At 39.3% G+C, this 25,996-nt stretch overlaps 1 protein-coding gene across 2 annotated transcripts in view; it reads right to left on the bottom strand.

The window, feature by feature from the left end:
* LOC114648310 (CSC1-like protein 1) overlaps window positions 1-25,996 on the bottom strand; it is a 178,682-nt gene that overhangs the window by 116,663 nt on the left and 36,023 nt on the right. For both annotated transcript variants that reach the window (XM_028797283.2, XM_051925535.1), the window contains exons 4-5: window positions 15,546-15,615; window positions 14,530-14,567 (exon numbers count right to left, since the gene is read on the bottom strand). In XM_028797283.2, coding sequence (XP_028653116.2) covers window positions 14,530-14,567; window positions 15,546-15,615 — 108 coding nt within the window. The remainder of the gene's footprint in view (window positions 1-14,529; window positions 14,568-15,545; window positions 15,616-25,996) is intronic.

Below are 25,996 nucleotides of genomic sequence, written 5' to 3'. Positions count from 1 at the left end.
TGACGTAGGGGGATTGAGCAGGGGGGCTGTTTGCAAACCTAGACGATACGGACGCTCGTCTAAAAATGCTAAAAGATTATCTTCACGTTGCTACCTTCTGTGCAAGCTGCTTCCTGAAGCGACATGCTGCACGGTGCTTCGCATACTTAAAAGCTCAAAGGGCACGTATTGATTTTTCAGTTTGTTTTTATCTCTCTCTCTCTCTCTCTCTCTCTGCTCCTGACAGAGGGGGTGTGAGCTGCCGCCTTCACCAGCTTTGTGCCGCAGTGCTTCGCATACTTAAAAGCCAAACAGCCCTATTGATTTGTTTGCTTTTGTCTCTCTCTCTCTCTCTCTCTGACATGCTCTGCTCCTGACTCGCACTCCTTTGAAGAGGAAGATATGTTTGCATTCTTTTAATTGTGAGACGGAACTGTCATCTCTGTCTTGTCATGGAGCACAGTTTAAACTTTTGAAAAAGAGACAAATGTTTGTTTGCTGTGTTTGAATAACGTTCCTGTCTCTCTACAACCTCCTGTGTTTCTGCGCAGATCTGTGACCCAAGCATGACAATATAAAAATAACCATATAAACATATGGTTTCTACTTCGCGGATTTTCTTATTTCGCGGGTGGCTCTGGAACGCAACCCCCGCAATGGAGGAGGGATTACTGTATATCACCTTGCTTACAGTATTGCAATATATTGAATCGTAACCCCTGTATTATGATACGTATCGTATCGCAAAATTCTTGCCAATGCACAGCCCAACTGTGCACGATACTTAGTCACTTCTTAAATCATCCAGGACATTTTATCTGTTTACCCAATGATTACATTAGTCTCTTCATGCATTTGAAAAAAAAATGCTTATATATCCTTTTAATGTGCATTCATACCAAAATATTCCATGTGCAATAACCATATTACTCCTTGATGTTCCCTTTATTTTGTCAGACACATGTCAGACAAAGATCTTTAAACACAGAAACGCTTTAGTAAAGTTGAAAATTTCCAGCTGTTCTACTACATCCAAAGTTTTTTCAATATTATGTTGTGTGTGATATTGTAAGTTAAGTCAACAAAGTGTTGTCTTAGCTGGGAGCCGGTAACTGAAATATACAGATTTGATGCACAACCCCCTAATAATGCACTGCAGAAAAAGCACAAGGAATTTAACAAAACATTTTTAACAGTAGATAAGAATTACTGTCTTGTGAGGTAAAACAGTATTATGAAAATAAAGCATTCAGAAACGTGTAAACCTACTGGTAATAATAAATATTTGTGTGGATTAACTCTAAACACTGTTTACTCCTACCATTCTGTCAAGTACAATATTAGAAGACTGAAGTTTTGAAAGTCGAGATATCCCATTATCTAAGAAATCCAATGGTCTTGGGATGGCTCCAGAAATTTAGTGAAGATCTGGAAAATTCAAAAGATGAATTCAGAACGCCCAGAGAATATCTGACGAGTCCGGAATTTTGAAGAACTTGGCAGCAAGCATGGAATCAACGTTTGGAGAAAATCAAATAAACCACTGAAAACAAAATCCTCTTTGCTGTCATTGCTGCCAAGTTACCCTCACCTGCATTCATTAGCCTCTTATTTCCTCCAGTTAACACATATTCGATGAAACTAAAACAAGTATGACAGACAGTTGGGGCTTTTACCTGGCCAGGACGCCTCCGTGATGGAAGGACTGGGGGAGAAAGCTTACAGGGGGCAGTATCTTCCCTTGGACAACAGAGAGCAGTCCCCATGGTTTGTTATGGTCTAAGGGTTTGAAGAATGGAAGCTCAACCTTGCTGGGCCCCGTGGTCATGACCAGGGGCCCAATGGGGAACTGCTGAGCATTGTTCTACAGGACTGCTGTCACACCCAGAAGTACCCCCGAAAGGACATCACAGGGCACCTGGGGCACTTCTGGGTACTCTATAAAAGGAGCCGCCTCATTCCATTCATGGAGCAGGAGTCGGGAGGGAGAAGACAATGCTTACCTGAGGAGGAGTGGAAAAGGAAAGGACTGAGGGATAAGAAACAAAATGCTGTGTGCTGTATATTTAACTGGTGCTTTATACATTGCTTGCTGCTATGGAGAGTGATGGAGAAGCACTTCCCACTGGTATTAAACATCTGTTGTGTTGGGTGTTAAGGAGCTGGGGGGTATTTTTCGTACGTGGATTACTCGTTTAGCCGGATGTAATTGTTGACGATTTGGCCTGATCCTGGATCTGTCAGTTTTTCGAAACTCTTGCTGGATGTGTTGTCATAGCAACACATCCTAATCCTCAAACCTGCTCGGAGAAGGTTTGTTCTATGTAAACAAGGATTAGCTCACACACTTAATCAGTGTCCGTGTGTGGAATTCATTCAGTCATGACTTCACCGTTCATGAATGAGCGACCAATTGATATCGGTGCGCAAATTATAAGAACATACAGAGGGTTTTGCGCGATCGGCAAGATCCTTTATTGCTCCTGGAGGAAATTCTTTTCGAAAGATACCGCTTTAGCTGAGGGGGAATATTGTACCTCAAAAATTTATTAGGACCTTATATTCGAAGTCAAACTCAGCGAAGTCGGGCTCTCACAACCACACAGACAGTATGCATTGCTTTGAGGTTTTTTGCAAGCAGCACTTTTTTTATATACTGTAGGCCAGTGGTCCCCAACCTTTTTGACAGCAAGGACCACTTTATTAGATGCAAATTTTTCCACGGACCGGTCGGGGGGGGGGGCTGCAGTTTTATACACAATTTACATAACATTTCTATTATTATTAAGTTATTAAGCAGTTCGCATATGTTTGCAACAAGAGATTTTTCTTCTTTTTTTGCATATAACAAAGACATATGCTTTGCATTTGCCATTCCAACAGATTGCACATCACAAACATTAACACTGTTATCGTTTTTTTCGTGTCTGCCGTTTCTATAGGAGGGTGACAATGAGTTAAATTCCAATGGATGTTTTTCAAATGTTGACAAGCAATAAGCAAAAGGTATCACTGAAAACCACAGAAAACAAAAACAGCAAAAAAAAAAAAAAAAAACAGTACGAGGAAAGTTCGAAGAAAGAATTTTTTTTTACAATGTTTCTGTTTGGGGATCGTTGTGCAAACGTGCACATCTGAGCTGCGACTACAGATCTAACTGCTCTGTGGATGATTCATTCAGGCATTTCAAGGTCACTTCGTTGTAATGAAAGCATCTGCTGAATGTACTTCGTAGTAACGCGATTTCTATAGACTCGTGTCATATGGGGAAACTATCGGGACTGTAACAATACTTTGTTGTAATACTCTCTCTTCTCTCTGCGCCGCTGCAAAGCCCCGCCCACCAAGCGTTCTGAAAAGTCTGAGTGAGTCTCCGTTGCCGGCAATTCTCTCGCGGCCCGGCTGTCAGACGGCTGCAGCCCAGTAGTGGGTTGCGGACCGGTGGTTGGGGACCCCTGCTGTAGGCGATGCGGAAAATCTATCTAAAAGTGCAGTTTGCCAGGCAATTCGTAAAGTCTGTTTGGCTCTGAAATATTTCCATCGGGTTTTCATAGTGTTTCCTGGACACCTGCGTGTCCAGACAATAAAAGAGGCATTTCATGCCATTGCAGGTAGGTAATACACAGGTAAAAACACCCACAGTTCCATAAAGAATCTCACACTCAGCCAAACATTCTCATTACCCAGGATTTCCAAATGTGATTGGGGCACATGGGACAGATCAGAGTGGAGTTTGATTTGGAAAATGTACCTCTCCTCCTTATGAATAATCAGACACAGTGTCTTCAAATATTTCACCTTTGTCAATATCTCGTTGGTCAGACACTGGTTCTAGGGATGTGACATTCCCTGCAACTGACCCAACAAAAAAAAGATGGCTATATGGAACATACATATAGCACACATTGAGGACAAATATATGCAATGACCATCCTTTACCTGAAATGAAGTGACCACTGCATCCTGCCACTGGTTCTGAGGAGGAGCTTCCCCCTGGAATACCCTCAGAAACAGGGCGATGGGCATTTTGCTTGTCTGCCTTCTTACTAGCTTTAAAATTAATGTTCTTTACATTATACTGTATATGATTCTTTATGTCAACAATTCTTTAAATAGTTATATACCAATATTTACCAGTTTGAAGTATTTTCTTGTACTTCACTTTAACCTGTTCCTGTGTTCTCCTTGTGCTCACGTTTGATATGGAATTATGACATATTAAATAATAATTAATCTGACACATAAGAAATGAAACGCTGCTTTCAGTAAGTGCAATGCACACGCATTTAATTTGTCGGCCACTTTTTGCCAGCCGTCTTTTCTGGTTTGGGCTGCTTTTGCAGTGTTACACCTTGTGCATATTAAATCTTGAAATCCTTCGAGTGAGTAACTAACTAACAACACACACACACACACACACACTCAGTTTGTGTGAAAAAAAAAAATGCGCCCGTTCTTTCGTCATTTTGTTGCAGCCTATCAAAGACTCGCTGATCATGTTTTCTAGACTCAATATATATGGGCTTTTCACTCAGCGCGGGCACCCGCATTCATCTCGGATGCATTAGATCCAGCTAGACTAATCTACTACGCGGCTGCGTTTGAGACACTGACTTATCCCAGATGAGTTTCACCGGCATTAACTCATCCAAGATCAGGCATCTGATTTCGGATGATTTAAGCGACGTACGGAAAATACCCCCCTGGTGTGTTTCCTTAGTGGTCACACAAGTAACCTTCCATGCAGCATTAAAAACGTAATCAGAACAACAAGACAATATGATATTCATGTGAAAATGCAGTCTAGACTTAAAAGTATTAAAAGTGAGCCCGTCTAATAGTACACAGCAGAAATACAAACCACATTTAAGCATTTTCTCCTACACTTTCCAAGCACATTCTTTGTTGTCACACAGTATGCTTTGTCAGAAAAACAGAAAAGAAATGGACAGGAACACATCAGCAGACGAGTATAACTATTTAATATATCTTCCATATAGTAACATGGGTTTAAGATCAATTCATTCCACACAGACTTTTATTAGATAGTCGTTCGTTGAGAAACATATTTTCAATGTTCCAAAAGTATTTTTATGGAAATATCTGGTTGGTCTTTGAACACCATATGAATATGAAAATATGAAATGTGTCCATTTCCTGAGTCAACTACATCACACCTAAAATGGAATATTTAAAGACCTCAGCAATCCTGCACAGCTGCTTTCCTTACTACTCCCTTTTAGTAGTGGTACAAGAACCAAAGGCATTCAAACTGGTAAATTCAGTGACAGCTAGGATTGTGTGATGTGTAGAAATTTTAACTCAATCAATCACCTCCTTAAACAAATTCCTGCAATTTTAAGTTAGGCCACATGGTTTCATACACTAATAAAAAGGTACAAAAAAAATTATCTTTTAATATAGTCAATGACACACAGATAGACTGGTGGCTAAAATCAATCATTTAGCAATACTTTAACTTCAAATCAGATGAGTGTAATGAGCTAAAAGGTTAACATTATAATTTCAGTATTGTAACTGTATCATATCTATACCCAGGACACTGTCTTGGGTATGACGTTAATCTCTATCCAGCCCTGCAAGTGGTCCTTCAACTTGCTGGGAAATCATGGAGGATGGTGGCAGGATTGGCACTCCAGCCACCATTTTTATAAAAACAAAATATAAAAAAAATTTCACGCAGCTCTGAGACAAGAGAGAGGGCTCCTTTCTGTTCTCCACAGGAGTAGCTCTGCTGTAGCCACCCATAGGAAGGCTGCTTATATTATGAAAGGCGGTTTGGGGGAATGGTGCCCTCAGGAGCCCTATCCCCGGAACAGTCAAAACCACTGGAGAGCCAATGGGATCAAGCCTGTTGGGAATGAGAACACATGTGGTGCCGAGGCATCATACACCATGCAGTAGCACTTGGGTCCCAATTTGAGGCGACCCATCCAGGTAGATGTGTGGAATGTCTTGTCCCTCTGGCATGATGATCATCTCCCTCTGCGTTCGGAGGAGCTCCATAAACTGTGCATTTCAGTGGTGGCTGGTGGTAATGCTGTCCTCCTTGCATTGCAAGCAATCTTTGCTTCCATTTGGGAGACGGGCGTCATGCCAAATGTCTGGAAAATGGAACTTATCATCCCTAACTGGAAAAGGGTGATCACCTGGACTGCGGCAACTACAGAGGGAGAACACTCTTCATGGTGTCTGGTAAGGTCCTTGCTAGGATCATCTCAATAGGATTCGTGATCACATGCTCACCTACCAGCGACCAGAGCAGTCTGGTTTTACGCCTAAAGCCTACAATCAACCGCATCCTGGCACTGAGTGTTCTCATGGAGCGCAAATGTGAATATCAGCAAGTACTTTCTTTGCAGCCTTTTCAGAAAGCATTCGACTCAGTTGATCAAGCTTCCCTGTGGGACAGCATGAGACTTCACGGGATCCCCTCAAGGTTGCTGGATATCTTGGCCGGCCTGTACTCTGGTATTGTGAGTGCTGTGCAGAGTGGAGGCAGAACCTCTGCGTTTTTCCCCAGCTGATTCTAGGATTTGACAGGGGTGTGTTCTTGCTCTTACTCTGTTCAAAGATTGCATGGACTGGGTGGTGGGCAAGGTCGTCCAGCGGCTGTAGGAGATCTGTTGGTGAAGAAAGATTCACTGATTTTAACTTTGCTGAGGATGCTGTGATCTTTGCAGAGTCAATGAAGGCTCTGATCGGTGACTCTTGAGAGACTTACCGAGGAGTCCGAGTGTCTGGGCTTGCGAATGTCCTGGATAAAAACTAAGATCCAGGCTTTTAATGACCTCTTAGGCACAGCCCTCAGCAGTGTGTCTGCCTGTGGAGAGAGTGTTGACCTTATCAAGAGGTTTACTTACCGTGACAGTGACATTCATGTCTCTGGTGACTCTTCCTATGAAGTCAGTAGATGGAATGGGAGACCATGAGGTCGCTGGAAAGGGGTCTGTGGCACTCCTGATATCTATGCAAAAGGACGAAGGTCCAAGTCTTTAGAGTCCTGGTGCTTCCCGTCTTGCCATATGGTTGCAAGACATGGATGCTATCCAGTGACCAGAGAGGAAGATTGAACTCCTTCAGTACTGTGTCTCTTTGGAGAATCCTTGGGGACTGCTGGTTTGTCTTTATGTCGAATTAATGGTTGCTCACAGAGTCCCAAATGAGGCACATTACCTACATAGTGAGGGAGCATCAATTACGGTACTACGGCCCCCGAGGGTGATCCAGCTCGCAGGATCCTCATTGTTGTGGACTCAAGTGGCTGGATCTGGCCAAGGAGACGCTCACATAGCACATGGCTGCGGCAGATAGAGGGTCAATTCCGGAGGGTGAGACTGGACAGCGTGTCTGCCTGGGGAAGGGGGGGTTGCAAACCAGGATTCCAAGCTGTTTCATTGTGTAGTGGGTGCGGCAACATGCTGTACCAGTGCATGCTCCGCAACCTGACCCGACCCGTAACTGCTTTTTACTTTACATAATTGGTCGTCTTAGGGTTTTGCAACACACTAGGGACTGACACAGAAAATAGTAGAACGGACCCTGGAACAAGCCCCAGCAATCAAATAGGTTGTTGGACATGACAGGAGCAGCATCCATCCCCTGTCTTAACATGACAAGACATCAGAATCCTGGAGGCTGTTACCTTGCTATTAAGCCTGTAATAGAGTTTATGAATATATGAAACTTACATAATCAACAACGTTCAACTAAAAGAAAAAAATTACATCAGGTCAACAGCAGTATCAAAACTGGGATAGTGGAGCAATTAAGACTTAAAATATGATAACAAAGCTTTGGAACCAATTCAGAAGTATTCCAAATAAGACATGCCAGGTCACCCTAAGCCAGTTTTTCTCAACCTCGGTCCTGGGGACCCCCTGTGGCTGCAGGTTTTTGTTCCAACCAGATTCCTAATCAGTGACAACACCTGACAGCACTGATCTCATTTAATTAGCTGGTATTATTTTTCTTTTATCCTACATTCAGAAAAGCACAGCAGCATGATTTTTGCATTTATAAGACATTTAGAAATATTTCTGCTTTTGCTATAGATTTAAATGCTTAACTCTCTTTTGTTGATTTCATTATATTTTGCCCTTTCTCCGTGCAGTTTTTCCCCTTTGTTGTACCTTATTAATGACAATTTAAAATGGGCAAAGCAGACACCCAGGCAAACAACACTGAATAAGCAAAGGCTGCAACTACTTTAGCATCAGATCCACTAATTAGTAAATAATGGATTAATTAAACAATTAGAACACCTAGAAAAGTAGAATGAAAATCAAGCTGAAAATATTGTTAAAAAGAAAAAAATACATTATTCCCGTATAACTTCTTGGTACATTTTAATATATTTTTTTTTCTTTTTAACCAAACTTAGTTTTCTAATTTCTATATTGTTCCCAAAACACAAAACTTGGGAAATAACAGTTCACTTAATTAGCCCAGGAGTCCAATTAAAAACAGAAGCTGGTTAGAACAAAAAACTTGCAGCCACAGTGGTTCCCCAGGTCCGTGGTTGAAAAACACTGCCCTAAGCCATTCTGGGTCCAGCCCAAAAGGAGCCTGCTTCCTTACCTCTTGGACACATTCACTGGGAGATAACCAAACACAGTGCTGACAATTATCCCTTTTGGCCCTGGAGTTCCGGCACTTCTTACAAAGTCCCAAAACTCATTATAATATAGATTTCTGTGGACTATGAAGTGATTCCCCATTTCTGAACTCTGAAATGGTTTACAACTACATTCGCATCTGCAGACTTTAGTCCCATAACCCTGATCGTTTAAAAAAACCTCCAAATTATTTTATCTGTAGTTTTCTTCTTCCAGTTTAAACAGAGAAAACAACCCCAAAATTAAAAATGTTCCAGTCAAAGCATTGGCCACCAAAGTGTGAACCCTGGAAATGTCATTGCTGCTTGCAATAAGCTAAAATAAAACACAATTCAGCGTTAGAACTTTATTGTTGCGCTATAACAGGGCAAAACACAAACAAAAAAAAATTTAGAAGCTTGAACATAAATCTGATGAAAAACACCGCAAGAAATGCTTGAGTGATACATATAATAATTATATTAGGAATATTCACATTATTCCTATTGTTTACCCACCGCAATTAAAAAGAAAACAGTTCCCTATAAAATTGTGTTTTTGCAATGACCATCAATAAAAGATAAAGTCAGTTAGTAGGACATCCAGTAATTGATCTACAGAAGAAATGTTTTGCATGTGCAATTATATATAACATTTTGAAAAGTATGGCGCCCCAGCCAATTCATAATGTTCTCCCAGGTTAAAATAAATACTGCAAACAGAAAAGTACTTATTTAGTTAAATAGTACTTATGATGCATCCAAATAACTGACGGCATTACAGCTGAGGCTCACTGTCTTATGAAATTTCCAGGGCGAAGCAAGGGAACACTGCTACAATTATACTGAATGATAAGTATACCTTTATTTTTTGTTTGTGTGTGTTGTTCTTGTATTATACCAGGGGGCTTCGCTTGCCAACCTGCGCTATGCACCAGCCACTTTGCATCTCTGCCGCTAGCGGATATGGATTTCACTTTCACCAAACAACAAATCTTTTAATTCTTGCGGATAAGCCTTTTCATTGGGAAGAAACACTTTTCCCTGATGGCAACATGCATTAGACGATCTACAAATCTCCAATTTAAGATTTAAAGCCAAACAATATGTACATACTTCTATCATATCAACCATGTCCATATATTCGATCTCTTTGCTGTTCCATTATTTCACCGAGTAATAATTTCCATTTGTTAGCACTCGAACGTGATCTTTACTGTCAGCTTTTTTGATACTTTCGAATTTTAGTACTTTCATAATCTCTCACCTGCTCTGCATGTGTATCGCGCCGTTTTTGAACGTCTTTACGACATTCTACTTTGTCTTCTACTCTTTGTCTTTTATTTCCAACCCAGCGTGGAGAGGAGAGCGCAGGAACTGTCTCGGACAATAGCATTCACATGAATGAGAAGTGATTGGACGTGGGTGAGGTTGTAAATGTTTGAGAGAAAAGCGGGACTTCCCAAAATCTCTTGGCAAAAAGTTTCGTCTCGCGGGACCTGAAATTATCTCTTGTGGGAGTTGAAATTATCTCAGAGAAAATCTCATCCCAGGATTTCCTTTCATAATAGAGAGATTTCTATCAACTGTTCTGAGGAGACATGCAGATAAAAATTTCATTGTACTATGTACGTATATGCGGCAATAAACTTACCTTGATTACTAACACCACCAGAACCCCAATACAAACATCCAAACCCTATATTAATTTTTGTTTTGTGTTTTGGTTTGTTACATGGTTATTTTGATTTTTGACCCACCATTTGTACTTCTGACTACACCCTTTGTCTCAGCCGGTTTACACTCTCCATCATCTGGTGCATTACCCTTTGTATTTTGATTCACTACATTCCTCTTTGGCCATAATAGAAGAGTAGAAAAATTAAAAATTCCCTAGCTTATGAAAATGTAAAATATGGAAACTGTTCAAACTTAAATTAATGTAAAATCTGCACAGTACAGGGGAAGGGTCAAATAATTAACGAAGAGAGATGTCAGTTGATAAATAGATATGACACTGTTAGCACCCAAAGCTAAGTTAGCCCAAATTATTTTTTTTAAGAGGTCAATATTTATTCTTTAAATAATGATTGTTATTTTTTTCATATTCCCAAAGCCATTTCCACAAAGGCAATGGCAATTCTTTCAGTTTATAAAAGTGTTGTCAAGCAGAACAAATACACACTGTACAGGTTAGTTTTTAAATAGTAAGAGATCTTTGAGGGGCAATCCAAGAAAGTAGTTGGACCAGCTGAATCAGTAAACACTAAAAGTAATCATTAACAAAAAGGAAAGTTGAATTGTTCAAAAAAACCTAAACTTCTTGCTCTTGTGAACCTTCTTCCTTCAGCAAACCTTTAAACCAGGCATGCGCAACCTTTCCGCTATTGACGGCCGCACTACAGACTTTTTACTTTAATAACGGCCGCACTACAGACTTTTTACTTTAATAACGGCCGCCAGTAAGTCCAAGTAAACTTAATAATGTTTTATGATTTATGTAAAAATTTACAGATTACACATTAAAACAGAGTATGATATATCTGACAATATTCAATTTACTGGTCTACATATGTAAAACAATGTCTACGAAACGTCATATAGGACAAAAAACCTTTACAGCAATTGTTTCAGGAAGTTTGGAAAACATCGCCATTAATGGCTTCCTTGCTCTTGCATGTTTGCAGACAGACTTGCAAAGTCAGGGGACTCGCTGGAGACCATTAGCCGTATTCCAGACTCTAGATTGCTGTCTACCAATCGGGTTCGGTACTTGTTTTTCAGATATTTCATTCTGGAAAACGCTGCTTCGCACATATGATGACCGTTTGCTAATGGCGATAGGCAGTGTATGGACTTAGCCACAAGGCCGTACAGGCGTACACTCCCATTTCCTTCTCAGTTCCATATTGGCTAGCCGCTAGTCACGTGACTTCACATGTACTCCTGGGTGTCAGCCCATTTCAACCGAACTTAATATTCAAGTAAGCAAATCGGCTTTCGGCGTCACCATACCGACCCGGCCGACAAAGATTCCGCGGCGTTGAGACCCCTTACTCGCTGGAGTCCAGAGACCCTACACCTGCACGGCCGCCATTACGTACACTTTAATATACACGTCCACGGCCGCCAAAGTCCTTGCCCACGGCCGCATGCGGCCGTACGGCCGCAGGTTGCGCACAGCTGCTTTAAACCATGCAGAAACACAGACAAGCTGCATACATGCAGATCTACCACAATAACCTATGGCACTGCAACAACAGTAACATAAAATTGCGCCAATAGGTAGAGCACAAACAATTACTCACATGTGTCCTCAAGCAAATGAATTCACCAATTCCAGTTTCCTTAATATCTTTCGAAATTTAAGACCTGGATTAGGTTCTCAAACAATCTAGTAACAATAATAAAATGTATTTAAACAGCCCCTTTCCCATGGAAAACAAAATAAATTCAGTTTTCTTAGACTACTGGAGTTAAGCCACCAATAAATTATATGATTTCTAGTCAGAGGGGATGTCAAACTTGATGACTGTAACTGCTGATCTTGCCATTTAAGGATGTTAAAATTACACAACTAGCTTTGCAGGGGATAAATTACACAACTCTATTAAGAGTTATCTGCACTGTTTCATATACTCCTGCAAATATGTTCTTGTACCATGAACTACAGCTAAAACCCACTGCTTTTTGTCACCAACTCACTGTAATATAAAGAAACACAAAAAGAGAAGAAAATTGTATCAGATTTTTTTTTCATGCTGAAAATAGTTAATGGGTTTATTTTCTTCTCCTCTCTGGCCTTCTGACCATAGTATCAGATTTAACATCTACCAAAGATAACCTGTAAACTGTCTTGAAAAAACATACTATATGTGCGGCCTGCCTTTTAAGAGCACAAGAAAATAAGAACAACTAACAAACATTACCATCAGAATACAAGTATGATTTCCTTGAATTATTATGATTAAAATGTTCTGAACGGTATGCTTTTTTGTAAGAGATAGGTAAATAACTATTTGTAAATAGAACAAAAATATGAAATACCCTTCTCTGCAGTATATCTAGTATTTCATTAAACTACCTTGGCGCTTTTGCAACAGTAAAGGGTCATATTATGACTCATGCTTAGCTATGTATATTCATTGAACACATTAACTCTCCAAATCTTATACACTACCATTTGATAGCAGTTTTAAACCACAACTGAATTATTTGGAATCCAATATACAACCCTAATCACAGACTTTGGGAGTTGGGCATTAGTACACCTCTACACACTTGTACGTTTGATGTAAATGCTGTTTAATTTGTCCTTTATCAACAGTTCATTAATAAGAAAGATTTTCCATTGCTTGTTTAAAAACCTTAAAACTGCCGTTTTTAAGAGCATGCTTTTTGTCACTAATGCTGTAATAACATTAATTATCTACAGCAATTCACAATAAGCTATAGATATTGTACCTGGTATAATTTACAAGCCATAATGTTCTGCTAAGTTGATGACTTGTTCTAATATTTGACCAAATAAATCGATTATGAAAAATTTATGTTTGTTGCAACCCTAATTGTGTGTGACTGTGCATTGTAATATGCTTGGTCCAAATTTATCTTGTGACGATAGTTGTCAGGATAAATCCCAACTCCCAGCAATGCACAAACTGTGACCACAATGGAATAAAACATGAGATCCTAGATCTAGAAAAGAGGATCACTAAAACTACCATGCCACCTTGTTGCTTTTTTTCAGATTATTTCACATGCTAAACTGATTAAAATAAAATATATATTGTAAAAAGGCACTATATACACTCCCAACCCAACACAGATTCACACTGGAAGCACATATATAAAATAAATAAACTTTTTATTTTCTTCAGCTGGAGGGAACGCCTTCCCTGTGTCCCCCAGCCACAACACAGTCCCAAAACAAATAAACACCCAAGCACTCTTCTCCTTTGCACCACAACTCCTTCCAGGCAACCTTCTCCTCCTCCACCCAACTCTGGCCGCTGAGTGGTGGTTGCTGGTTCCTTTGATGGCCCACCCGGAAGTGCTCCAAGTGATTGATCACCTGTTTCCGGTTGCACTCCCGGGTGGGGCTGAAGATTCGTCCAGCTGGGCTCAGGGATCCATACAGCACCCCCTGGTGGCCACCCCAGATACCAACAGGGCTGTGGAGAACTCGATCTCCCATGGAGCCCTGCGGGAGGCTGAGGCATCACCATCAGCCAGGGAGGCTGCCACCAAGCATCCCGGGGGAGGTATTGAGCAGCCCATGGTTGCTCCCCAGAACAAATGTCGAAGGGGCGTCCCGGCCGGGTTTGGGACCCGGACGTCCGTCACAATATGTAAATTATACATTTCTAGTTCTAGATTATCTCAGCTGCTCTGGATTTTACCTAGGATGAGACATTACACAAGAGCCGTTATCCACTGCATCTTTCTCACAATGGTATTGTCTGAAAATCTAAACTAAACATTTAAATAATTTAATGAAATGCAATACATGCAAAAATAAAACATGACAATGCAACATGACAGTTAAACATGGTGAGATCCTCACAACTGTACCCACATTTCTTAGCTTTACATGCTGTACAGTAACTACTTGATTATTCCAATTCTGAAAATCAAGTTAAAAACCTTAAACACTGTTCAGAAACTGAACCTGGGAAAACCTCATCATCATAAACTATTAAAAAATTAACAAATGATTAGTTTATTAATAATAATAATACACATCTATTCTTGAAGTGTTACATAGCCTAGGAAAAAATAGATTGAATCCCATGAAAATACATATTGACTATATGTTTTATTTTCTTAATTGCAATTGTAAAATGCTGTTTAACACTTCAATATCTCTCTCAGTTTCAAAATATATGAAATGTCACACTGATAAAAGACTGAAACCTCATCACATTACTTACTTCATTTGAAAAACAAATGCTAGCCAAGAGCAGAAGTTCTAAAAAAAGAAAAAAAAAAAACAACAATATTAACATTCAGAAGCCAAATAACTTGCACTGACCTCCATTTCAAATTATCATTTTAATTTTACATTGTAAAAGTTAGTTATGTCACTGTAAGAATTTAAGTTAGAAATAGTTTATATAGTTAAGACAATTACAAATGCATAACAAAATATATATTTTTTTTTATATTCGATTGCATCAGTGTAAAACAACAGTCTCTTATAAAAAAAAAAAATAAAAAAAAAAAAAAAAAACTACTACATTAAAGTGGCTTTCTCTTTGCCACTCCCCCATTGTGCTGTGATGTACCTAGGCAACAGTGGTTGTATACATGGTCTCTCCAAACACAGCCACTACAGCTTGAGGATTTTTGTGCGAAATATTAAAGGGACTGAACACTTTTACGTTTGATATTTGTAATTAATATAACTCACTTTATAGGGATCAGTTTTCATTTTGACATCAAAGAATAATTTTCTGATAATTAGTATCCATCCATCCCTCTATTATCCAACCCGTTATATCCTAACACAGGGTCACAGGGGTCTGCTGGAGCCAATCCCAGCCAACACAGGGAACAAGGCAGGAGCAAATCCCGGGCAGGGCGCCAGCCCACCACAGGGCACACACACACACCCAAGCACACACTAGGGACAATTTAGGATCGCCAATGCACCTAACCTGCATTTGTTTGGACTGTGGGAGGAAACCGGAGCACCCAGAGGAAACACACGTAGACATGGGAAGAACATCCAAACTCCACGCAGGGAGGATCCAGGAAGCGAACCCGGGTCTCCTTACTGCGAGGCAACAGTGCTACCACTGCGCTGCCCTATAATTAGTATCAAAAAGCTAAATAAAATCCATTGCGATTTAATGCTGTTTGACATCAACATGTGAAACTTCCAAAGGAATGAATACTTTTTTTTTTAAATATACTTTACTCTTGACTTCTTTAATATTAAGCTTACTTTGTCATATTCTGGTTCTTCAACTGATACAGAAGAGGATAACCTTTTGTAACGGCTTCCTTCAGGTACACTAAAACATGGAGTAAAAAGAAGAAACATTTAGAATTAGATAAAAACTAGATTTATAAAAATGAACAACAAAGAATTTAAGGTATTAGCACTGCTACCCTAACAGCTTTAGAGATGCAAGTTCAAATCCCAGCTCCAAAACAATCTGAAGCTTTCATGTTCTCCTTGTGCTGGTGCTGGTTTTTTCTCAGGGGTCTTGAGTATTCCTCTTAAAGTTTCATTTTTCAAAATATAACTTGCCAGCAACACTTACTCTAAAAGTTTTTAACATACTCTTGGTTGGTAATTATTGTACATTCTAATAAATATCTGAATAAAAAGAAAACTTTCTCTTAATTGCCCTATAGATCACAGTGTTCAGTCTGTAGATGAAGAAAATGTACCCTAAGTTCTTGTCTATAAGCCGGACTCATGTATTAGCCGGAGACCAAAAATCATACGAATTTTTAAAATAAAATCGTATCATAGATAAGCCGGACTCATGGATAAGCCGAACGTACTATAACCTATAACTAATAGAAGGGAGGGAGGTCAGTGGTCTCACTCGCGCCCATTTAATTTCTTTAAGGGGGGAGAGAGTGTGAGATATTGCCGTCTCTCTCACTCCCCGCATGGCGCGGTTGGAGCGGCCGGAGCGCGTTCTTTCTGCTCTGGGCGTCGCCGAGTCAACACGAGCGCGTAGCGGTCATTTAAATTGTGATTTTATATGTAAGCATATTTAAATATATATCGCGGATTTCTGCGGACAATGGGTCTTTTAATTTCTGGTACATGCTTCCTCAGTTGGTTTGCCCAGTTGATTTCATACAAGGGACGCTATTGGCAGATGGCTGAGAAGCTACCCGGCTTACTTTTCTGTCTCTCTTGCGCTATCTGTGATCCTGACGTATGGGGATTGAGCAGGGGGGCTGTTTGCACACCTAGACGATACAGACGCTCGTCTAAAAATGCTGAAAGATTATCTTCACGTTGCTATCTTTTGTAAAGCTGATTCCTGAAAAGACATGCTGCACAGTGCTTCGCAAACTTAAAAGCTCGAAGGGCACGTATTGATTTTTGACTGAAAAACAAACTCTCCCTCTCTCTCTCTTTGTCTGCTCCTGACGGAGGGGGTGTGAGCTGCCGCCTTCAACAGCTTTGTGCCGCGGTGCTTCGCATACTTAAAAGCCAAACAGACATATTGATTTGTTTGCTTCACTCCTTTGAAGAGGAAGATATGTTTGCATTCTTTTAATTGTGAGACGGAACTGTCATCTCTGTCTTGTCATGGAGCACAGTTTAAACTTTTGAAAAAGAGACAAATGTTTGTTTGCAGTGTTTGAATAACGTTCCTGTCTCTCTACAACCTCCTGTGTTTCTGCGCAAATCTGTGACCCAAGCATGACAATATAAAAATAACCATATAAACATATGGTTTCTACTTCGCGGATATTCTTATTTCGCGGGTGGCTCTGGAACGCAACCCCCGCGATGGATGTATAAGCCGGACTTATGTATAAGCCGATATTCTATTTTTTCATTTTCACAACTTTTTTCCTTAGATAAGCCGCGGCTTATTGACAAGAACTTAGGGTACATAATACCGTTTGTACTTTTCAACATAAATGTGTGTTTAATACATAAATATATCTCTTATGATGAGAACACTATAGGTTTGTGTGCAGTCTACAGGAGATGAATCATTTGTTTAAAAAAAAAAAAAAAAAAAACCACAAGAAAATACATTTTACACAGGCTGCATTCTAATAGTGAATGTGATAGTACTGTATTTTGCAATGTCCCGAAATGCTTGACCAATGTCTGGACTCATTATTTTAAATCTAATTTAGCAACACATCATTTATGGGAATGAAAAAGAAAACCATTTTAAGAGTCACCTATAGGAATGTAGACATTAATGTTAACAATAAAACCACTTCCCTCAGTGTATCAATGATATATCTAATGAAAATATGATTTTATACTTCATTGAACTCCTAGCCCCTAACCCCCCCAACCCTATCCTTTGTGACATGATGAGTGAATGGTAATCTGTGGGCCAGTAAGGAGAACCTCTTGGGTGTGATTCTGTAAAAGTCTGTAGAAGTCTGCAATACAGACTTGCCATAATACTCTCACCCTTACCCAGTAGGAACATGGATGTACAAAGTGTGTGGCATCAGTAGACTTGAAAACATAGTATGAAAGGACAACCACCTGCTTGTGCATTAAAAAAAAAACAACACACTTCATGTTCACTCAAATAAGATGGAACCCTTAGAATGCAAAAATTGTAAACTCAGAGGTGTTTCTGGTTCATAATTTAACAGCAAATTAACAAATTGTATAGCAAACTACAGCATGAAATCATCTGCAGTCCTACTGCTATACTGACACCTCAGCCATTAAGCACTGGTAATGTACAGTTCATCTATCCATCCATTATCCAACCTGCTATATCCTAACTACAGGGTCACGGGGGTCTGCTGGAGCCAATCCCAGCCAACACGGGGCGCAAGGCAGGAAACAAACCCCAGGCAGGACACCAGCCCACCGCAGATATACAGTTCAATGTATTTTTTAAAAGTACAGTAGATTAAAAAAGTAAATTTTCTGTCTATAGAAGATACAACATTGGTATTTTTAAACACATTACTGCTACTGCAAACACTACAGAAAGTCAGTTACTCAGAAACTTCTAAGGGCTGGTAAATACTGGACGCTCAGAACACTTACGTGCAAGTATCATTACAGCCACACATTCCCAGTTCTCTTTTGACACATCTTGAGCATGTTGTCAGAAATTAATGCAATGTGTGTGCAAGTTGCAGGAACAGCAAAAATTTGGGCGGCATGTGTGTTCAAGTTTTGGTACATGACCTCAGCATCATTGTTTACTATCAATATCTCCATAGTGACAAACATGCCTGTCAGAACAGCTAGCATCAAATCACCAGTCTTTGAAAGTGGAAGCAAATTCAAGATAGATACGCCCATGCAAAGTGGAAAATGTCCAAGAAAAAAAAAAAAAAAAGTGGGGATGGAACGCTCCACCTGGATCAATGTGCGTGCTTTGATGTTTGATGAATGGTTAGATGCATTGAAGCAAATCATAAAACTTAAGTTTTCATGATGCTTTTCTTCATCCATTTCTCTCATACGCAATACAAGCATTGCATATCCCATTGTAATGACACAACATATTTAAAGGTCTCACATACCATCTTTTGTGTCACTGTTGCCATCTTTTTTTGAACCTTCGCAACAGTGCCTCACTCTGTCACCTAGTGGAGTGCTACAGCTTCACATAAAGTACATGTGCAAGTAGAGTCAGTACACTGCTTCCATAGCAGCAGCATCCCCAAGCATATGCATCGTGTAGCATTAAGTATAACACAGCCCTAAGATATCCGGAAACATGGCTATATACAGTAACACAATTTGTAAAAGTTTGCAGATTTAAGCAGTTAGAAACCTTATAACTACAAACTGTAACCCAAATTACCATTCTTACACCAGTACTACATGGAAGTCTAAAGATGAACATGCTATATGAAATAACGTATATTTCAATAAAAATATTTTTGCCCGAAAAAAATTAGATACAAAAGTTGCTGCAGTATGCACTGCTTGAAAATACTTTAAACTATAAATTGTTTGTTTACCCAATAACCTTTGGTAACATGGCACTCTGATCAATGAAGAGATGTAGTGGCTATGCCTTATCATAATGGGTTTGATTTAATTTACTATTCATAAAGATATACATACACAATGTAAATTAATAGTTTTCATTAAAAGAAAGGAAAATCTGAAAACTCGTACAGTACACAGAGTAGAGTGCTATAACCAATAACTGCAGAGAAGGCTGTACAAAATCATGGAAGCAAATGGGGTAATAACAATACCTGGGATCAAACACAAACAGTATGAGAATACATACATCAACCTGATTTGTAAATCAACAGTAGCTGTACAGCACCCCACCCTAAGCATACCACAGCAATAAGCATCAGGCAATAGTCAACCATGCAGAAGAAAGTAGTCCATTGCAGACAACACTCTCGAACATATACTTGTGATAAAATGTACAGCAAAACTTTTAGGAGGATTTGAAAATATGTGAAATACTAAACTGAAACGGGTGGCACAGTGGTACAGTGGTAGCACTGCTGCCTCGCAGTTAGGAGACCCGGGTTTGCTTCCCAGGTCCTCCCTGCGTGGAGTTTGCATGTTCTCCCTGTGTCTGCATGGGCTTCCTCCGGGTGCTCCGGTTTCCTCCCACAGTCCAAAGACATGCAGGTTAGGTGCATTGGCGATTCTAAATTGTCCCTAGTGTGTGCTTGGTGTGTGGGTGTATGTGTGTGTGCGCCCTGCGGTGGGCTGGCACCCTGCCCGGGGTTTGTTTCCTGCCATGCTCCCTGTGTTGGCTGGGATTGGCTCCACCAGATCCCCCGTGACCCTGTAGTTAGGATATAGCGGGTTGGATAATGGATGGATGGACTAAATTGAAACAGAATAAATGTGCCAAATACTTTATTTTAAACATCTTCTACGGTATGCATGGTTTCAAGAAGATTTATACTGGGGTTACTACAAAATTCTGATGTTTTTACAAGGTTAGCACTGCATGGTTATAGCACAATTAGTATTCTAAACATGCAGATCACAATAGTTAAACTGTTTTGTAGTATTTTTTAAAGCCCTGCATTATCTTACAATGAAGATATGAATTTCTTTTCTCACAATTTTATTACATCTTATAACAAAAGCATTTCATTTTCACTGTCAGTAAGAGAGACAGACAAAGAGGGAAAGATGGAGACTGCCTTTAGTGTTGTTGCAATGGAGAAAATAAACATGTAAGAACCCACCACTTAGAATCCCCAAAGGATATAGTTAGTGATCAGTCAAAAAGTGTGCATTTATTGTATATATGAGTTCACTACACATCTTTTTATTCTAATAAAAAAATCTTGGGAAGAGAGACAAGACGGGACTTTCTCAGAGAGGCACTTTCACGTCCCCGCAAAACGAGACTTTGTGCCAAGAGATTCAACCATACCCAGGGCCGGAAATAAAAGACAGAGTAGATGACGAAGTAGAACGTCGTAAAGAATTCAAAAACGTTGGCGCGATACACATGCAGAGCAGGTTAGAGATAATGGAGTACGAAAATTCGAAAGTCTCAAAAAAGTATAGTAAAGATCGCATTAGTGCAAACAAACAGAAATTATTACTCGGTGAAATAATGGAACAGCGAAAAGAGATTGAATATATTGTTCGGATTTAAACTTTAAGTTGTAGATTGTCTAATTCGTGTTGCCATCAGGGAAAAGTAGTGTTTCTTCCCAAAGAAGAGGCGTATCCGCAAGAATTAAAAGATTTGTTGTTTGGTGAAAGTGAAATCCTGCGAGAAAAAATTTCAAGTCCCACGAGACAAGACTTTATGCAGAGAGATTTGGAAAAGTCCTGCCCACATCTAAAACATTTACAACCACGCACACAGTTCAATCATCTCTCATTTGTGTGAATGCTATTGTCAGACACAGTTAGTGTAGAGAGAAAGAAATGATATTCGCTCACAGTTATAAGTTGCGTTGTCACGATGTAATTCCAAACACGGAATCAAAATTCAATGTGATTTTGACAAAAAGGTAAAAGCGAAAAATTGAATACATGGACATAGGTGATATGACAGAAGTATGTAGATATTGTTTGGCTTTAAACTTTAAGTTGGAGACTTGTAGATTGTCTAATTCGTGTTGCCATCAGGGAAAAGTAGTGTTTCTTCCCAATGAAGAGGCCTATCCGCGAGAATTGAAAGTTTTGTTGTTTGGTGAAAGTGAAATCCACATATGCAAGCGGCAGAGATGCGAAGTTGCTGGCACGTAGCGCAGGCAGGTGGGAAGGCGAGTGAAGCAAGCAAGGGGTGAATCTCCCTAGTTTTAAAAAAAGAAAAGAACAAATAGTAGCAAACATCCTCAAAAAGATGGCATCTACTGTTATACATTTATTTTACCAGTAAATTAACCTCCAATTCCCAACACAGATTGTGAACGTTTTTCACATATAGACAGACTGCTCAACTCTATCTAGACCTGCCAATGATATCTTCACATGATAGAAGGTTACGTTCTCAGATATGTCATGCCAAATTGGATTTAAAAGATTAAAGTGAATAATACAAAATGTGGCACAGTGGTACATTAGTTTGCACTGCTATCGAACAGCTCCTGTGTTTAAAACCTAGTCCTGACATCTTAAATTAGGACTTTGCCTATTTTCCTCATGTCTGCATGTATTTTTTCCTGCATTATCAGAAGTACAGGAAATGTTAACTGGTGACTCTAAACTGACCCCATACAAGTGAGTGTTGGTGTGTGTTTGAGCTTGTCCTTTAATGGACAGGAAAGCTACCAAGTCCATCCCTGTTATCTTACAGTCATGTACTATTCCCTGGCTTACTTTTATATTTTACTGTAATTTTTGTTGTTTTTAAATTAATATTTTTCATGTCTTTTTTCCATTATGCCATTTTTGTTAATATCACATTTATTTATTGTTAAATATTTATGTATCATGTATTAACATTATTTGTCCAAGTCCATGAAATCCACAGTGATATTACTACTTAGTGCTGCACTCAGCCTTTATATTTCAGGATCTAAGCTACATCAAACAGAAGTTCACTGAGAAGTTGTGGAGTACTTATCAACTGATGTAAGGTACTGTTTGATTTTGTAGATGCTCATCTCCTGGCATCTTCAAGCTCTTGAGACTGCTGGGAGACACAGCAAACCTTCTTGCGACAGCATGTATGGATGTACCATCCTTGAGGAGCTGGACTACCTGTGCAACCTGAATAGGCTGCAGGACACAAGCAAACCTTTTTTTTTTTTTTTTTTTTTTTTCGCTCTGCTATTTGATTCCAGTTTTGGAATTCATACTATACTGTCATTTGGGGTTGCCTCTTAAACATACCCTTTTGGCTGATAATGTCTTTTTCTTCATTATTATTTTCCTAAAGTATTTAATAATTTATATATATGTGAACTTTGTTTTGTGCTGTCCTAAATGCCAAAAGTTTGTGGGTTTGAACTTTCAAAACCCTAAGCGCCATTTGGGCCCGGGTAAGCCTAGTTGGCTGCTTATTGAGTTTGATGCCTGGCTGCCAGTGGTTTTTCAGAGCTAGACTCCATAAAATCCTGGACTGGCTGGTGATATTTGGAAATCTTTTTTCTCGTTTTCTGTAATGCTAATTACAACAATCCTATTTTGCACCAATTGCTGTTGAGGTTCCAACACAAGCAACATTGATTTGAATAAGCAGATTAGTAGATGATGAATGTTATGGCCTAGTCTAGTGTTAGTGACGTATAAATGAGTTAGCCCTGTGAAAGACGGACATACTGTTCAATACTGGCTCCTGCTTTGTACAGATTGCTGTAAGCATAGGCACCATCCACCAAATAAATGGGTTTCAGAATGTTATGTAACATTCTGTTTTCTGTATGGGAGAAGGGGGTTTCCAGCACTGTGGTTCTGTATATCCCACTATTATCCTTCTCAAGTATTGTTTGCTTTACAACTCTGTTTCTTGATGAACAGAAGAGATTATTGACATAACATTGTGGTATTAAAACATCTCACACAACAAGCCCACAAAAAGGAAACTGTGGTTTTCTGTATATAAATAGGGCTACTTATAATATACACTGCTAACCTATAATTTAAAAATTTCAGCAGCAGATAAAGAGAGGGAGAACCATACAAGACTAAACTTACCAAATCAGAAGTATGCAAAGTTGTACTTAAACATCACAAAAAGGATCTTTATATGAAAGAAAGTTCAAGTGATTTTGCAGGAAGCCATAAATATTTAGAAAAGTAACAATCTAGCAGTACTTTAATGTTTTGTTATAGTAAAGAATAGCAGTAAAGTGCCCAAAACCATTACTGTTTAACTGATAAATGTTTTAAGATGGTGGCTTTCTTAATGGGAACCAGCACAACCGGACAAGAATTTTCTCTCTTTTGCTGTACAGCAAGATGCATGTAGCCTAGCTGATTCATTCATATACTTTGAAACACAAAGATGTAACACAGAGTCACTGGGTGGTTCAGATTTTCATCATCAGAGATCTCTGCCAGGCAGCCTAGCAGATAAGACACTGTTCAAGCCCAAAGCAAACTTGAGGCCCTTCCTGCAGCTTGTGGAAAAGTGTTTATAGCATTCCACATCTACAATTTTGGCCCGGCTAAAAAAAAAAAAGCCTTGCAGAGAAGCTAGTCAGTAACCTTTTTCATATCACTTTGACAAATAAGCACAATATGCAGGCTATCCAGCTAATAGTGCTCATTCATTAAGATTTTACATCTGACTTTTTGTCTCAAAATAATCTCCTCTACTCACTATTCCCAGGAGACTGTCAGTCCATGTATACTAATCTGTCTTGTGCATTATGTTTCAGATATGGTCACTGACCAATTTAGTCAGCCTCCCAGCCAGTTGTGTACTTCTCCATAAATGTATGTAAGCTTAATGGTTTGTTTAAGACTGTACTAGTGTTTCTGGTGATAAGCTTTTACATGAAGTCTGCCACAGTTTTTAGCACATAGATAGATGATAGATACTTTATTTATCCCAAGGAGAAATTCACATACTCCAGCAGCAGCATATTGATAAAAAACAATATTAAAGAGTGATAAAAATGCAGGTATAACAGACAATAACTTTGTATAATGTTAACGTTTAGCCGCCCCCCCCAAGGAGTGGAATTGAAGAGTCGCATAGTGTGGGGGAGGAACGATCTCCTCAGTTTGTAAGTGGAGCAGGAAATTGACAGCAGTCTGTCGCTGAAGCTGCTCCTCTGTCTGGAGATGATACTGTTTAGTGGATGCAGTGGATTCTCCATGATTGACAGGAGCCTGCTCAGCGCCCGTCGCTCTGTCACGGATGTCAAACTGTCCAGCTCCATGCCTACAATAGAGCTTGCTTTCCTCACCAGTTTGTCCAGGCATGAGGCGTCCCTCTTCTTTATGCTGCCTCCCCAGCACACCACCGCGTAGAAGTGGGCACTCACCACAACCATCTGATAGAACATCTGCAGCATCTTATTGCAGATGTTGAAAGACGCCAACCTTCTTAGGAAGTATAGCCGGCTCTCTCCTTTCTTGCACAGAGCATCAGTATTGGCAGTCCAGTCCAATTTATCATCCAGCTGCACTCCCAGGCAATGTTCCCTCCAAGGAACATGGGTATGTGTGCAAAAATATATTTTGTGCGGGCAGTGCTCCGAAACGACTTGTGCAAGGTAATATGTATTTTAGGCTTGCAATTTAAATATGTGATGAAGGCCTGTATTGTGATAAATTGATATAATATGTATGAAACTTTATTAATTTACCACCCAGTTATAGAGAAACATAAATACAAACAAAATACATGTAGCCAATAAGCGATCATTATAACTAACTTGAGTATTATATTACGACGACAAGTCATGCATTATAATAACTAACGCAATGTAAGTCAACTAAGTGGCAGTGGCACTACCAATAATCACACTGTTATTAACATAACAATAATACAATATCAACCATGTTCTTAAAGTATTGAAACACAATAAAACACAACAGTATTATATATGATACAGTTAAAAATCTGGCTTGATAAAATTAACAAGGTGGTTATTACAACTTCTCACATCTAATTTTACATTCCTTCCACACGTTATACGTTTTGTGCAAATCCACAGTCTTTCCAGCATTTAAATATAATTTTATTCGCATAAGATGATCCAAATGAGTAACGTCAAGCCTGTTTCGTGTTTTCACTTTAACACTATTCATGAGGCTAAAACCTCATTCACAATTAGCACTGGATGCTTGAAAAGTACAGCAAATATCGATTAACATTGCGAGTGAGCTAAATTGTTCATCATTTAAAGTTATTCCTGCGATTTCAGGTAGTGAATTTATGGTCAGATATCAGTTTCTCTCTGATCTGAAATTTGAAGTCATTGTATTGAGCAATAATCAACTCATCATTTCTTGTATGTAACAAATCTTTATAATTTACGCACAGTTCTTTTATCTCTTTGACACCAAAATCAAATGCACAGTTTTTCAAACCTGTGGCATCAAAAGCTGACCAAAATTGTAGTTCATCCGCTGGAAATCTTACCTTTAAGTGATCACAGACTGATTGTATGAACTGTATGATTTGTCTTGTGTCAATGCCTTCATTTTCACTCAAAATTTGCTTGGCTTTTTTATTCCAGGAAACATTCTCACCCAGATATTGTGCTTCCAATTTACAGATTTTAGAAAAGCAAAATTGATGTGCTTCAATTGGTGATAAATTACTTTGTTGTAATAACATGGATAAATTAGCTAAT

The sequence above is a fragment of the Erpetoichthys calabaricus genome, chromosome 3 (genome assembly GCF_900747795.2).
Source record: "Erpetoichthys calabaricus chromosome 3, fErpCal1.3, whole genome shotgun sequence".
NCBI lineage: Eukaryota > Metazoa > Chordata > Cladistia > Polypteriformes > Polypteridae > Erpetoichthys > Erpetoichthys calabaricus.
The sequence above is the reverse complement of the archived record's forward strand: the minus strand, read 5'-3'. Positions and strand labels throughout refer to the sequence as shown.